Source organism: Canis lupus, chromosome 1 (assembly GCF_011100685.1).
Source record: "Canis lupus familiaris isolate Mischka breed German Shepherd chromosome 1, alternate assembly UU_Cfam_GSD_1.0, whole genome shotgun sequence".
NCBI lineage: Eukaryota > Metazoa > Chordata > Mammalia > Carnivora > Canidae > Canis > Canis lupus.
In genome coordinates, this window is record NC_049222.1 from 2,992,723 (window position 1) to 3,008,483 (window position 15,761).

Sequence of the window (15,761 nt, forward strand, 5' to 3'; positions counted from 1 at the left end):
AGGGATTGAGTCCCACATCAGGTTCCCTGCATGGAGCCTGCTTCTCCCTCTGCCTGTGTCTCTGCATCTCTATAACACCCTGATGTTGACATCTGTTCAATGATTATCTAGGACAGTATATCTTGGCCTTAGGAAATATACACTCAAGTATTTAGAGCCAAAGGGATATTACACAAATTTATATTTATTATTGTTTGTATTAGCAAGAGATTGCAAATGACCTAATTAATTATATATCCATAAAATGGAACAATCTCTAGACATTTTGTAAAACATCAGGTGGAAAAAAGTCAACTACAAAAAAGATATATAAATATATACAGTATCCCCCCATTCCTATTTCTGCTATAGAAAAACAAAACATTTCTCCTTTTTCACTCAAAAAGACAAATCAGAGGAGAATATAGGCTATCAAAACAATCTAATACATACAAAAAACAATCTAATATATAATATATAATATGCCCTTGCTTGTTTAAAAGATAGAGAACCCCAGTGGCGGTGGCTGCCCTGGAGTGGGGAGTGGAGGAGCGTGTGAAGGACAAGCATGAACAGAGGACTTTTCATCATACATTATTTTAGATCTTTTGAAATACGTGGCATGACAAGTTTCATCTATTTAAAAAAATAATTTTAAAACATACGTAATTTTATTTTTTAAATAATTTTTAAAAACATCATATTTCTTTGAGCAGTCAGTTATCACATGTCAGGCACTATCCTACACAGCTTACGTGGATTTTCTCATTTGGTTCTCTCCCATTTATTCTGTCATTGCCCCATTTTTAAGATGATAAAGCGGACATTTTAAGTTTTATTTTATTTTATTTTTAAGTAATCTCTACACCCAAACAAGGTGCTGGAACTCACAACCCTGAGATCAAGAGTCACACACTCCACCTCCTGAGCTGGCCAGGTGCCCCTAAAGATGACATCTTGAAGGTTAGCTAACTTGCCCAAGGTCAGCTGCCAGTCAATGGCACAGTCAAGGTACATATTCTAGAGTCTGTAATTCTAGAGTCTGAGTGCCATTTTCTCAGAAAAGTCTGTCCTCCCAGCTTTACCTCAAGGAGAGCATTCACTATGTGCCAAGTACTACTGAAGGCATGCTCCTGCCTTGGAAGGGACTTAGCTGTGGCAACAAAACCATGCACCTGAGGCAGGGCATCAGTGATGCTGAGATGGCAGCCTTGCTCGTGCACAGGGCAAGCAGAGACGATGCAGGTTCAGCTCATGGGGACAGGAACACTTGGAAACATCTGCATCCCAGGGGCACCTGGCCGGGTCAGCTGGAAGAGCCCACAACTCTCAACCTCAGGGTTGTGAGTTTGAGCCCCACCTTGGTGGTAGAGATTACATACATACATACATAAAATCAAAAAAAAATAAGTCTGCACTTGAAAGATAGCAGGACTTGGACTGAAGTACTTTTACGAGGCAGAGAAGCAGCAAAAGCCGGATATGAAGTTCTGGAAACAAAGTTCACAACGGCCAGAGTGTGAGATGCCAAGTGGGCACCAGCAAGAGTCAGAGCTTGCGGCAGCAGGTAAGTCGAGGGAAACCTTCAGGCTGTGAGAGGTTCGCAGCAGGTTCGTATCCAAGCGCGTCCTCCTCACTCTTCAGTCAGGTTCCACACAAGAGAAGCTACTGGGGACGCAGCCAGCTCCATCTTAGGCACCAGCTGTGGCCACGGTGGAGGACGAGAGTGATGAGGGGACAGGGACCTGGGCACTGCAGGTGGGAGGCAAGGGTGAGTGATGCTGGACTCGGAGCACTCCAAGCTCAGCAACAGGGACAGACAGACAGACAGACTCTTCTAGGGCGAAATCCAAGTGCTGGCTCCACACAGGCCACAGCGCCCTTGGCTCATCTCCAGCAGTTAAAGATCGCCCCAGAGGCCGCGGGCCTGCAGGAGCTGCAGCCCAGGGATGTGCAGTGAGCAGCAGAACATCAAGTTAGATACAAATACTGAGACCTGACTAGTGCTCAGCAGCAGCTAATCAGGGAGACATCCATGGCTCAGGATTCAAGTTCAGGTGCTGAATCTGCAAACAGGGAAGAGTCTTCCCTTACTTTCTGTCACCGAATATTTCACTAAATGGCCCAGGTTGGGTGGTTGTTGCTATTGCTGTTGGCGACCGGGAGTTGGCCTGCACTTCTGAACCCTCAAGGCCATGGACTCAGCTGGTGGGTCATGGTGTGACTCACACACCCGAGGAGGCTGCAAACGTACCCTAATAAAAGCCCCTGCAGAACAGTGCCTTCCAAACCTGGTGGAGTCGTGGTGCCACATCTTACCAAACCACTCAGAAGTGCCATGTCAGTGCCTGACTATGGCATAGCTTACCCTCAAAGCTGGTGATGGGGTCTACAAGCAGCCGGCTAAGCCATATGCCCACGGGACTTCTACAGGAAGAGCCATGAGCCCACTTATTTGAAACTATACACAAACATAAAAAAAATAAAAAATAAAAAAAATAATAAAAAAAAAGAAAGAAAGAAACTATACACAAACAAACAGACTCTAATGCACAGAGTAGAAATGTTGTGTCAAGTACTACAGTCTATCGGGCTTTTCGGCATTGATCAAGAGCATGATGTTAACTTCCTAGCTAGATTCCCTAAGCCAGAAATGGAATGGGGTGTCATGGGTAGCTGGCTGGACTAAATTAAGAATGTTGAGATCAAGGATGCTCAAGAGGCAACACTGGGTACTGAAACCAGGAGTGCTACTGTCATCGTGTCATAGCTCCTAACTCATGAGGGTGATGACATCTCCTCTAACATTATTAGGATTTTTATGATTACTTCATATTTTGAAACTGCCTATAATGCTGTCAGGGTAGCAAAAGCTGCTGGGTCTTATGAAAAACTGACTCGTGCTGAAGAGCATGAGTCTGGAAATGAGGGTGAAGATGGCACTACGTTTGTAAAGAATACAGAACAGCCAACGTCATTGTTGGGCATGGTCACGTTTCCCCAGAGCTACTGCTAGCTTCTGAAGCTGAGCCTCAGTCTGAAGCTGAAAATGGGTGGGCTCTATGCTGTATGGATGCGGAGTTGGCAATACGACTGACTGCTCAATAGGTCGCCAGAAGCTCTTCCAGCATCTCACAGTGCTCCCTCCTCAGATGGTGTTTCAAGAGCCAGCGCTCAGCAGAATAGGACCGGAGCTTTGGAAACGTCAGAGTTAGTTCTTCTCAGAGTAGATCCCAGTTCTTCAAACTGTTGCTAGACAGATGTCTTTGCTGTTGATCCCAACGCATCTTCCATGGATCATGAGCATCTGCGGCCTTCGGGTGCCAAAGGACAGAGCAGAACTGCTTACCTGCTTCCAAAATTTGTCAAAACTCTCCACATAAAGGAATCTTTTCATTGAGAATCATCTAAATATAAGACTCTTTAGAGCTTTCACCACCTCAGAATGGTGACCAGTCCTTATTAAGCAGCTATGATCAATTCCTCATTTATGAGATAGCTGGAATGCTGGTTGTTCACAGTGAACGCCCAGCAAAAAGAAAGCAAGCATTCAGGGAGGGATCTCTTAATGTCCACCAATGGAGAAGTTACAAATTCTCTTAGAAAAACTAACGTGACCGCTGGATGAAGAAAGGCAAGCATCCCCAGCAGATGGAAGGCACACTATTGGACATGCCCACAGAGCTCTCTGCAACAGAATGAGAAAGAGAAATGTGTCTGTTCCAAAGTTCACCTGGACTGCTGGCAGATACGCTTGCCAGCTCTCACTGTCCCTCACAAAGGGACACTCTCAGGAGAGTTCCCACTTTTCTCCATTCCATGCTTATTTTCCTAGAGAAAGAAGTTTTGTTCATTCCATCTACCTCAGAGCACTCACTCAAAGACTGAAGCAGAAGACTTTAATCAACCAGATTACAGCCAAATGGAAGACACGGGACTCCTTGTTTATACCACATACGGTCGGTGCCTCTGCTTCATGAAATTCTGCAAGGGCTGCTCTGAGGAGAAACAACCAATCTGCTTCAGAGTCCGCCAGTGGGATGAGCCAAGTCAGAGCAAACATGGCACAGAAGACGTTACTGAAACAATATCCAGACCCAACTGCACAGTGGATATGCCCCATCACACTCTCAAAGCTGGTACACCTCCAGGGAAGCAGAGACAGATTTGTGGGGCTCACTGATTCTGTTCCCCAGCACAGTGCCCCGGTGTGTCTCCCAACACCATCACGGTGAGCCTCTGACCCTGGCAGATGCACACAGCAGAAGCCTCACCTGCGCGTGCAGTGACCCTGGACACAATCACTCTGGGAGGGAACCCTCAGTGCTGGGTCTTCAGCAAGAACATCTACCCTCCTAAGTAGCTCCAGAAATAATTCAGAAGTTTTGGTAAGAGCTCCAGAAGCCTGATGCTAAAGTTCTTAAAAATGACTCAAAGGTGTCCCTCCAGAGAGCAAAGTCCTAACGGCAGCTCTCCCTATGCCCACTTCATTGCTGGGAGCTCCAGCGAGTGATTTATAAAGAAGAAATGTTTCTGTGTCATTCACACTGATCTTTTTAACACTGCTGTGAGCTTACTGCAAAATATGCATTATGATTTCTCTGTAAAGTGGGTGTGATTCTCCCCAAAGACAGCTAAGTGACAACTAGGGAAGTTGCTTTACATGCCAACTCAAATTGTTGCATATAAAAATACTTGAAAGTATGAAGCAAATACAATAATCAGAAGTAATTTTTTTTCTAGATAGCAATTATATTTAAGTTGTTTTAACATCAATGTACACTCTATAAAAGAGAATGGTTTTATAAATTAACTGATTTAAAAGTAAATGCTGGTGTTATCCATTTTTTTAATAAAGAAGTATATATTATTAGGTGAAGTCGAAAAAATATCACTAGCCAAGAAATTTAAAAATGTGCCATAAAGAAAAAACAGAGGGGAAGAAAGAGACAGAGGGAGACAGAAGGGGAAGAGAGAAACCAGAGTAACATGGAAGCCCTGGTAGAAGACATGGTTTGCTTTCCATTAATCAATTACTATGATTTATCGCCTCAGAGATTAAAGTAGAAAAACATGTGATCATACCAATAGAGAAAAAAGGGCATTTGATAATATTTAACATAAGATAGGGGGGAAAAAACCATCTTAGAAAACCAAATACAGAAGACAGCCTCTCAAATCTGAAAGGTCCAATGACAACATTTGTAAAAAGATAAATTCAACTGTGAAACATTAAAACCATCCCCTTTAAAAGTCAGGATGGGGGGCCTTTGGCCCAGGGCATAATCCTGGAGTCCCAGGATCGAGTTCCACATCGGGCTCTCTGCAGGAGCCTGCTTCTTTCTCTCTCTGCCTGTGTCTCTGCCCCCCCCACCCCCGCTCATGAAAAAAAAAAAAAAAAAAAAAAAGGGCAGGATGGAAGAGGAGCACTCTCCATACTTCTATACAACCCTATGGCAGAAGTCCAAGCCAATATACCAAGAAGAGGAAAACTGCCATTATTCATACACAATATAGTATCTACATGAAAAACTCAAAATAATTTCCAGACAAACTGCTACAATTAACAATAGAAGTTGACTGGTTGCTGGATTCATGATTAATATATAAAAGAAAATTTAATGCTAGAACGCTGTTTTTTTTTTTAAGATTTTATTTATTTATTCATGAGACACACAGAGAAAGGGCGGGGGGGCAGAGACACAGGCAGAGGGAGAAGCAGGCTCCATTGCAGGGAGCCTGATGTGGGAATCGATCCTGGGACTCCAGGACCATGCCCTGGGTCGAAGGCAGACGCTAAACCACTGGGCCACTCAGGGATCCCCATAGATAGTTTCAAAATTATTTTTAATATAGAAAAATAAGTGAGCAGAAACTGTTACTACGATCCTCGGAGCAGAATGCTCTCCTGCCTCACCTGACTCTCACTGATCCCTGTGGGCTTCACTCCATTTCAATGAGGACTTGGTTCTCATCCCTCCAACTCAGTCAAGCTTTTACTTTCTCACTGTGGCCCGCTGATTTCTCCCATCTCTAAACACAGAGCACATCTTTAACCAACAATCTGCCTCTGTGACCTAGAAACTGTTGTTTCTGCTGTGCATTGCCCATGCACCCACTGTGCACTGCATCACGGACACCTCAGACCTAACTGTCCTTCCCAGTACACCTCATGCTATGCTGTGTTCTATGTTCTATGTCACAGGCACTCAGCTCAAAGCCAGCTTACCATTTAAAAAAAGTAAAGGTCTTAAGATAATATTTATATCTAATTATAAATGACAACTCAAAACAGAACCTAAACAAAACCTCATAAACTCTGAAAATTGTACACAAATGAGATAAATCATGAGATTTTCAACTAAATTCAACCATGCCCAAATAAATGAGTCTTTTTAAAGTTCTCTATCCTGTATTATATAAAAAGCAGAAAGTAATTCAAGAAAGTAATTCATTTATCTGAACTATGAATAAAAAAAATCCTCTTTATTCACAACATAGATCCTCTAAAGGGAAAGAAAAGCATCAATAAAAAGAAAATATCAATCTTTTGAGTTATTCAAAGCAGATATAAAAATCCAAACATGTGCATGCATGTTGTTTTTAGAAAAGAACAACAGCTGCAAAAGTTCCTACCTAGAATGAATTTATACTTAACTCTCTGTCAATGATTCGAGTCATAATTTATCAGAGCTGCATGGACTTGCAGGTTACAAGCAGCAGAAAAAAAAGCAGGAGGAGGGCTGTACAGAGAACTGGAACCCACATGCAAGGGGTAACACAGTAATTTTGAGGTTGAGAACTAAAGCCCCCAGCATCCTGGAGCCCGTGCCCCAAGCCGGCTGCCAGGACACCAGCCTATCACGGCACAGAGTAGGAGTCAAATTCATGACTCAGTCGTCAGGAAGAGGCTAAGGTTTCCGGATCACACTCTGGTCCAAGAAGGTAAAATCTCTGTGGCCTTGAGAAAGATCTCCACCCAGAAGAGTTCTGCCCCTGTCATCCTTAGAGGAGTAAGTTACCTGCTTTCCAAACACCTTTTATCGTGATTTCCAGAGAGCCAATGTCTGACCACAATAAATATCAAACTTTGTGAACTTTTAATAATAATTTATATGTCAAGTTTTATGATAAACATAAAAGCGCTTGCTAAATTTTTAATCAATATATAAAATACCTCTTAAAATAACAAAACAAATTCTACTAAAAACATTCTCACAGTGATGCCTGGGTGGCTCAGCAGTTGAGCATCTGCCTTTGGCTTGGGGTATGATACCGGGGTCCTGGGATAGAGTCTCATATTGGGCTCCCCACAGGGAGCCTGCTTCTCCCTCTGGCTGTGTCTATGCGTCTCTCTGTGTGTCTCTCATGAATAAATAAAATCTTTAAAAAAAAAAATTCTCACAGAACTACACAGACAGCTTCAGTTGGCAGAGTGTGTACAACCTGGACATGTGATCCAGGCTAATTTGAAGCTGCTAAGAAGAGGTGATGCTCATGGTCTCCTCGGGGTGCCAAACGGCACTCAACTCCCCCTGCACGGCGAGTTCCAGAAACAGTCACTACAGTAAACGTGTCCTGCTCCCTGAGAAGTTTCAACCAAAGAAATACCTTTCTATGGAAGCATGTCCCCAGTGATTCTTGCACAATATGTGAGGGATCAACTAAAAAAAAAAAAAAAAAAATGTTGGCTCTAACTCGTACTAAGGATCACGTTTAATCTAAAATTCAGTAGAACTAGGTAAACTTGCTCAGTCATCTACGTGTGTGTTTATTCAGACACTTCACAAATTAGCCAACATGATCTCTGTGAACCCCACAGCAGACTGGTCCATATTCGAGTCATGTGCATGCTTCGCGGAAATCCTGTCCTGCCACCAGCTGAGGCTTGGGGATGCAGAGTGTCCTCCTCCAGTCCTGGAGCCATTCCCTCTCGGGGTCCCCTGGGAGAGCACCTGCCAAGGTCTGAGTGCCGTCTGAGGTACTACGGCAGCCAGCACCCACCCACAGGAGGTTCTACAGGTGGCACATGTCCACCCTTTATCAGGTGCACAGGAAAAAATGCAAGGTCACTTATTCCAAGAAGATTTCGCACAGCGAATAAAAAATGCGTGGAAATGGTGCTTTCCCCCCCTTCTTTCCTCCTTGGACACCAGGAATCCCTGGATGATAAAGTGTTTCAATTCCATCATCCTAGTTTTCACTTGGGGACAAGGGGGGGCAGATCAAGGGAAAGAGAAGAGCTACCACATTCTGTGGGTTCACACGACAGCCCACCACATGCCAACACTGAGAAGACCTGCTCAGAGGGAAGCCCTGCTCAGTGCTCCCAGAGCTGAGTGTTCACTGCTCTGCCTACAAGAGAGGGCTCGCTCCCCAAGACACCATGAGGGTCCCTAAGGAAACACATCTAGGGGACCACTCTCGCCCACAGGCTGGAAACCCCTTGCATGGAGGAGGACATAGCCACGGCCGCCCCCGAGCAAGAGTCATCGTGAAGCCCACAGGTGCTCAGGGGCAAACAGAAGGGGTGTGGCCACCCAGCAGCCCACACAAGGGCCTGGAGGCTCAGAAACATCCTGGGCACTGTGGGCACAGGTAGCAGCAGCATGGTGCTTGGTGGCCTTTGGAGGAGGCTGTGCGGCACAACTGACCGGCTGCCAGAGCTCACAGAGACGGTGGGAGGGAGGCAGGGAAAGAGCACCCGATGCAGACCAGCCTGTGAAAAGGATGGGCCTCGAAACCCGTACTGTTCAGGATCCTCCCTGTGCTATCAGTGTGCACCCCGAAGTCCAGGGTGGGGGCAGGTTGTGGGGAGGGCAGCAGCCAGAACACTGGGGAGCTGGAGTTGCAGGGACATGGGGGAAACGGCCGAGGGTCCAGCCCAGAGCTGCGCTCACAAGTCTGGCGGCGGCACTGTGGGAAGGGGAGGGCCAGACATGGTCAGCACACGGCTGCAGGGAGCAGCAAAGACGATCCAGGAACAAGCCCGAGGGACTGTCAGGAGAAGACAGCAATCACAGGGAAAGATGTTACAAATGTCATGGTTTCTAATTTTAAATATAAAACAAATAGTTCGATACTATCAGAACATTCAGCAAACATACCTCCTTCAAAAAAAAAAAAAAAAAATAGGCGTATCAACATGCCCTCCAAAACACGCAAACCTTAAAGCATATTAAAATTACCAGGCAGAAATGGTGACTTCTTCTTTATAATTTTTTTTTCTTTTTTATCCAACTTCTCTGGGCTTTCTTGTTCTTTTTCCTGCTCTGCATCTGTGGGGTGGGTCTGTTCACTCGCAGTGTGAGGAGCATCTGGATTTTGGCTCTGCGCAGAGGACGTCCTGGCGTGGCTGGTGTCGTGAGCGTGTGCTGCAGCTGGAATTGAAGACAGCCCACTGTTTTCTAAGGCTTGCTGAGACAGAACAGAACTAACAGGTTAGGAGGTGGGAGGCCCAAATCTGCCTGCCAAAATCAATTACAAAGATGCAATAAGGCTTTACCCAGAGTTCTAACTCCACCCTACCAGCAATGTGAAAACCTGCACTGCCAACAGTCACTTATAAGACAGACTTGCAACTCCTTGAAGCTAAAATGTCCCTTCTGATAACTGACATCTCACCTCCACAAAATACGGAATGGTAAATCAAAACAAATTGGAATTAATTATTTTGACATCTAGAAATTTTACTTCAGACTACTTTGCCTAACTCTAAACAGATCTGGGTTTAAGTTAAATGGGTTTTAAGTTATAGTAAGTTTGCCCTTAAGACCTCGGCTGCCATGCTCTCTTCCTCCCAACTCATCCCCCCAATAGTACAGACAGGACACAGGTTAGTTTTTATAACTGGTAACTAAATAGGAAGAATAAGGCAGGCCAGCTCTGTTTGCAAACAAAGGATCTGAGGATAAAGCTGGGCTGGCGGAGAAAAATTAGAAAAGCGTGCTTTGCCCCACTGCCTTCTTCTCTCCCACGTGGGCATGGACCATCCACACGCTGATAAGAGAGGTGGAACTGACTCTCTCCAATAGTTACACAGGATATAGGAAAGTTCTGAAAAACCTATTCTTCTCAAGTAAATCACTTACAGAGAAAACTAAGTTTATAACTTTTGCTAAATTTACAGATTAACCATTTAGAACTCTGCACTGTCCGTAAACACGTCCTGTGTTCCGACAGGATGCTTTAAGTTAGGACACATATTTAATGATGATTCCCCTTTGACAAGACCTGACGATTTATTTTTCGGTCTCGGACAAGCACGGACAAGAGCACGAATGTGCACCTCACCTGCAAAATGTCCTGGTTGATGCCCACCGTGATGCTGAGCTGCTGGCCGGGCTGCGGGGGCTGGCTGGACTCTGCCGGCCCCGGCTCCGAGAGCTCCAGGAGCTGCTGGATGACGTCGGTCACGGCCTGTGAATTCTGCTGGCTTGATGCGGACGTGACGTGGACTTCCGTCTGCTGGAGAGGTAACGTCTGGAACAGTGTGGCCTGAAACACAGCAGCAGCATCATTGAAAATGTCAGAAGTATATTCATTTGTACTTCAATTTGAAAAAAAAAAAAAAGAAAGACAGGAAGAGGCACATCTTCCTTATGAGTATTAAAATCTAACAATATCCCAATCATAAATTTTAAATAAAATGCCTCATTGATTTTTCCATTAGGCATAATCAGGCCCTTGAAGGAACATGCTGAACAAACTGTCGCACTACTTGTTCCAAGGATTCATTAAGTGGCAGCAGAGGCGATCAGCTCAAGGTGAGGGTTTGAGTTCACAGGCCTCACCTTCGTGCCTTGCCCAGTAAAACACAGAAGCAAAAGGGTTACAAAATAAAGAAAATAAGAGAGAAACCACTGTGGCCAAAATAATTCAGGAGATTTCTGAAAGAGGGGCACTGGAGGCAGAAGCGCTCAGGAAAGCCACAGCCACAAAGAGCCAAGGAGAGAGCCGCTCTGACTCCCCAGGAACTCAGGAGTCTGAAATGCCACATGGAAGAGATGGTGGGAGCCAGACACAGCATCCCTCTGATCCATGAAGGTGCACCCGGGGCACAGGGTGGAGTGGACCTAACACACCCTGCAGCCCCAGCCAGGGTGCGGCTCAGGAACTGGGGACACAGTGTGCAGGGGGCAGGGGTATAGACTGGGAGTCCTTTTTTCTCTCTGCCAACCTGAAGCTACTCTAAGAAACAAAGGCTATCAACGACGAAGCTAAAGGTGATGGAAAAATACCTAGGGCTGACCATGAGCCCCTTTCCCCATCCACAGAAGGGATGATGGGCACTTACCCTGAGGCAACAAAAATGGGGGATCACCCCTAGAAGAGATAGAAATGAATTCCTGGGGAGCACCAGGGCACCTTTTGTGACACTTAGTTCCCCAATGGAACAAAAAGTCCCTACGTGCTGCCAACAGGGCCCCCGAGTTTCAGTGTCGGTTCCCGGCCAAGCACAGGTCATGGAGCCCTGGGCATGCCCCTGCTCCATCTGTGCACGATCGGCTCCCACATGGGCAGCCAGCTGCCCAGAGTCACAAGCCCTACAGAGCAGGGAGGATGCCGGGAGGCCCGAAGCAGATCACGTGAGGCACAGAAGAGAACTTTGAAAAAGGAAACACTAATTAGGTGTCAGGAGAAAGTGCACCAAACCAGCAAAGAAAGAAGCAATCAGATCACAAAGGAAGAGTCCTTAAAAGTTAGAAGTATTAGCAGCTTCAAAAAAATTCAATGGAAGTTTCATAAGACAGAGTAGAGGAAAACCCTCAAAAGTGGAACAAGAATCGGAAACTGTGAGAGGCAGAATAGGACAGGGAGCACCAGCCACAGGGAGCACCGGCCACAGGGCTGCCCAGGGCTGTCCAGGGCTTCCCAGACCAGTGCCTGAGAGAGTGCCCTTGCACGCTCGGACTCGGGAAAAAGGTAGGGCAGACTCCAGGTTTCCAAAGCCTTTTACGTTTTTAATGAAAATAGAAAATTTTAAGATGACCTAGATTATTCCAGGCGATTAACCATAGCTACATACTTGATTTGCATAATTGCCAAAGAAAATGGTAAAAACGCTAATATTTGATTGATTTACACTTTGAAAATCTTATTTAAAAAACAGTCCCAAATAGGGGGGCAGCCTGGGTGGCTCAGCAGTTTAGTGCCGCCTTCAGCCCAGGGCATGATCCTGGTGACCCGGGATCGAGTCCCACGTCAAGCTCCCTGCATAGAGCCTGCTTCTCCCTCTGCCTGTGTCTCTGCCTCTCTCTGTGTATGTCCCTCATGAATAAATAAATAAAATCTTTAAAAGAAAAAAAAAGACTGTCCAAAATAGGACTTTAAGACTTCACAGGCAACACCCTTTTTGAACTCGGCCACAGTAACTTCTTGCAAGATACATCCACGAAGGCAAAAGAAACAAAAGCAAAAATGAACTACTGGGACTTCATCAAGATAAGAAGCTTTTGCACAGCAAAGGATACAGTCAACAAAACTAAAAGACAACCTACAGAATGGGAGAAGATATTTGCAAAAGATGTATCAGATAAAGGGCTAGTTTTCAAGATCTATAAAGAACTTATTCAACTCAACACCAAAGAAACAAAAATTCAATCGTGAAATGGGCAAAAGACATGAACAGAAATCTCACAGAGGAAGACATAGACATGGCCAACATGCACATGAGAAAATGCTCTGCGTCACTTGCCATCAGGGAAATACAAATCAAAACCACAATGAGATACCACCTCACACCAGTGAGAAGGGGGAAAATTAACAAGGCAGGAAACCACAAATGTTGGAGAGGATGCGGAGAAAGGGGAACCCTCTTGCACTGTTGGTGGGAATGTGAACTGGTGCAGCCACTCTGGAAAACTGTGTGGAGGTTCCTCAAAGAGTTAAAAACAGACCTGCCCTACGACTCAGCAATTGCACTGTTTGGGGATTTACCCCAAAGATACAGATGCAATGAAACACCGGGACACCTGCACCCCGATGTTTATAGCAGCAATGTCCACAATAGCCAAACTGTGGAAGGAGCCTCGGTGTCCATCGAAAGATGAATGGATAAAGAAGATGTGGTTTATGTATACAATGGAATATTACTCAGCCATTAGAAATGACAAATACCCACCATTTGCTTCAACGTGGATGGAACTGGAGGGTATTATGCTGAGTGAAATAAGTCAATCGGAGAAGGACAAACATTATATGGTCTCATTCATTTGGGGAATATAAATAATAGTGAAAGGGAATAGAAGGGATGGGAGAAGAAATGGGTAGGAAATATCAGAAAGGGAGACAGAACATAAAGACTCCTAACTCTGGGAAACGAACTAGGGGTGGTGAAGGGGAGGAGGGCAGGGGGTGGGGGTGAATGGGTGACGGGCATCCCCCAGGGGGATGAGGACTGGGTGTTATTCTGTATGTTGGCAAATTGAACACCAATAAAACATAAATTTATAAAAAAAAAAAGACTTCATTATTAGACTTTAATCATTCTCCAGTTTTAGAACTTATTTATGAAAGGCTCACTAGTCAGGAGTAAGGCAAGGAATCATGTCAAGCTCCCAATATTGTGAGAAAAGACAACAAAACACAAACCGTAAATGCAAACCTAATGCTTAGGAAGTAAACCCTAACAAATTTCCATGCTGGCAGGTGCTGACAACACCAGCAAGCTCACAAGGTCCACAGATGCACCGTCCACAGTGGTGGAGACACATCCTCTACACTCAGGCTCGGCTGCTTCCCACCAACAGAGAGGGTAGGAGAGGTAACAGACCGGGGCGGAGCTGGAGACTCTCCCCAGAACCAGAACACAGGCATGCGAGTGTGTGTCGTACACTCTTACATACGTCTCAGAAAACATGATTTAGTTTCCCAAAAGTCTACAGACTCAGGAAAAACTTACCCCTGTCCCATCAGACATGGAGAAATGTTATCTTAAAAGGATCATTGATTCTTAAATGCTCACAGAGGGATAAAAAATATTCAATAGTAATCATCAATAACACTGCAGGAATTACAGTTTCATAAATTAATGATTATATTTTGTGTGATTTTCATTGGTTTCAGATGACAGTCCATAAATAAGGATCATCTGGTAACTAAAGTTTAAAAAGATTGGTTTTCTTTCATTAATTTAAAAATTAAGAAAGTACCCTTACCTCTTTATAAAAAAACTTTCATAGCACGAGTGTGGTACTCAATAATATTCTAAATAATATTCCATTTTAAAGGGTCACAATTAAGACAACAGATTTTGGTAAAAGGTTATCTTCCTACCAAGCAGCTTGCCAGACTCACCGTTAACACGTGAGCAGTCTCTGTAGAGCTTGCTGGATTCTGTGGTCCGCCCATGTGCATCTTGCTGATGTGAGTGTTCAGGCTACCTAGACTTTTAAATACACAACTGCATTCTGTACAATTATACGTAGGGCCATTCTTGACCTTCAAAAACAAAAAAGAAAAAACAACTTTTTACCATTAACTATGAGATAAAAATATTTAAATTACAACAAATTGTAACATGCCATTCCATTAAAAATGACAGAAGTAACCTGTTTAACATTACTTTTTCTCTTCAATTGGATAGCTCTAAAATCAATGACCCAATCTTGAATCAACACTGCCAGTGTGAGATTAATCAAAACTTCACAGTCTTTTCTATCAATTACAACAGGTTCAGAAGTAAGAGGACAGACTTTCCAATTATTGTAATTTGGTGAAAATAAGACAGCTGACTTATATTCTCAGTTTCTTCAGTGGTTACGTACAGTGTAAAATAATAAGGTCTACGAAGGTGTAAACGGCACTGTAATAAGCCTTTGGCCGTTCCTACATATATGTTGGGAAGGATGGCCACAGGCTGAAAGTTTTCATTACCAATCCCTATAGTCAACCTGTTACAGCTATGATAAGGCCAACAGTGGTCGCCAGAGAGGAGAGAAATGCAGCGGGGCCTGCAGGCACACAGAAAGCACCCAGACTATTCCTTCACCCATTATGCAAGTTCAGCATTAGTTATCCTTATAATTATCAAGTCCAGCCTAAAAACTGACCGGCCTCTTCTATACATAGAAACTGTTCCACTTCTAGCACCTTGTTAAGAACCAAATTTAAGGTGTTAGTTTCATCACAGGACTAGATAACATTTACAAACCAGTCCTCAGAGGTCATTTCTGGAACATGGCCATCTGCCACCACAGGTCCAGGGGGTCTGAGGCCAGGTGCCAGGAGAGCCCCTACCCTTCTGGAGGGGTTTCCTGACTTCAGGGGCAGCAGCAAGCATTTCACAAGCCTGCTCGGAGGTGTCGGTGAGGGTTCTCTGGGTGCCACGCAAGGAAATAGTCACCTTGAAGCAATCGTCAGCACATAGAGGCAGCTCCCCAAGAATAATTGGTCTAAGCCACTTCTACTCTCCTGAGATCTAAAGGAAATCTCACTCCATATTATCACTGCCTCACTAATATTTATGTGTCCTTCCTCATGTATGTTGGTCTTGGATAATAAAACTTAGTTTGTAAAAGTAACTCATTGCATATGGAAGGTCAAATCTGCTTATAAACTATGTGAAGTATGTATGATCTTTTTATTTCAGTAATACTGAAGGCATTATTTAAATGCATTAAAAACATTTAAAAATACACATTTGCTTTTAAAAAATGAGTCTTCATTCTGCAAAACAGTTACATAAAAGAAAATGATCCGTGATAAAAGTGTCTGTCACTTAGATGTTTATTTATATTCTATAATTAGACTATAAATAAAACACCAAATCATAACAGTAA

The 15,761-nt window shown here is 44.2% G+C and overlaps 1 protein-coding gene across 5 annotated transcripts in view; it reads right to left on the bottom strand.

Annotated features, from left to right (window-relative positions):
- ZNF236 (zinc finger protein 236) overlaps positions 1-15,761 on the bottom strand; it is a 104,044-nt gene that overhangs the window by 60,876 nt on the left and 27,407 nt on the right. For all 5 annotated transcript variants that reach the window (XM_038525743.1, XM_038525745.1, XM_038525746.1 and 2 more), the window contains 3 exons: positions 14,278-14,421; positions 10,273-10,476; positions 9,168-9,396 (listed from right to left, as the gene is read on the bottom strand). In XM_038525743.1, coding sequence (XP_038381671.1) covers positions 9,168-9,396; positions 10,273-10,476; positions 14,278-14,421 — 577 coding nt within the window. The remainder of the gene's footprint in view (positions 1-9,167; positions 9,397-10,272; positions 10,477-14,277; positions 14,422-15,761) is intronic.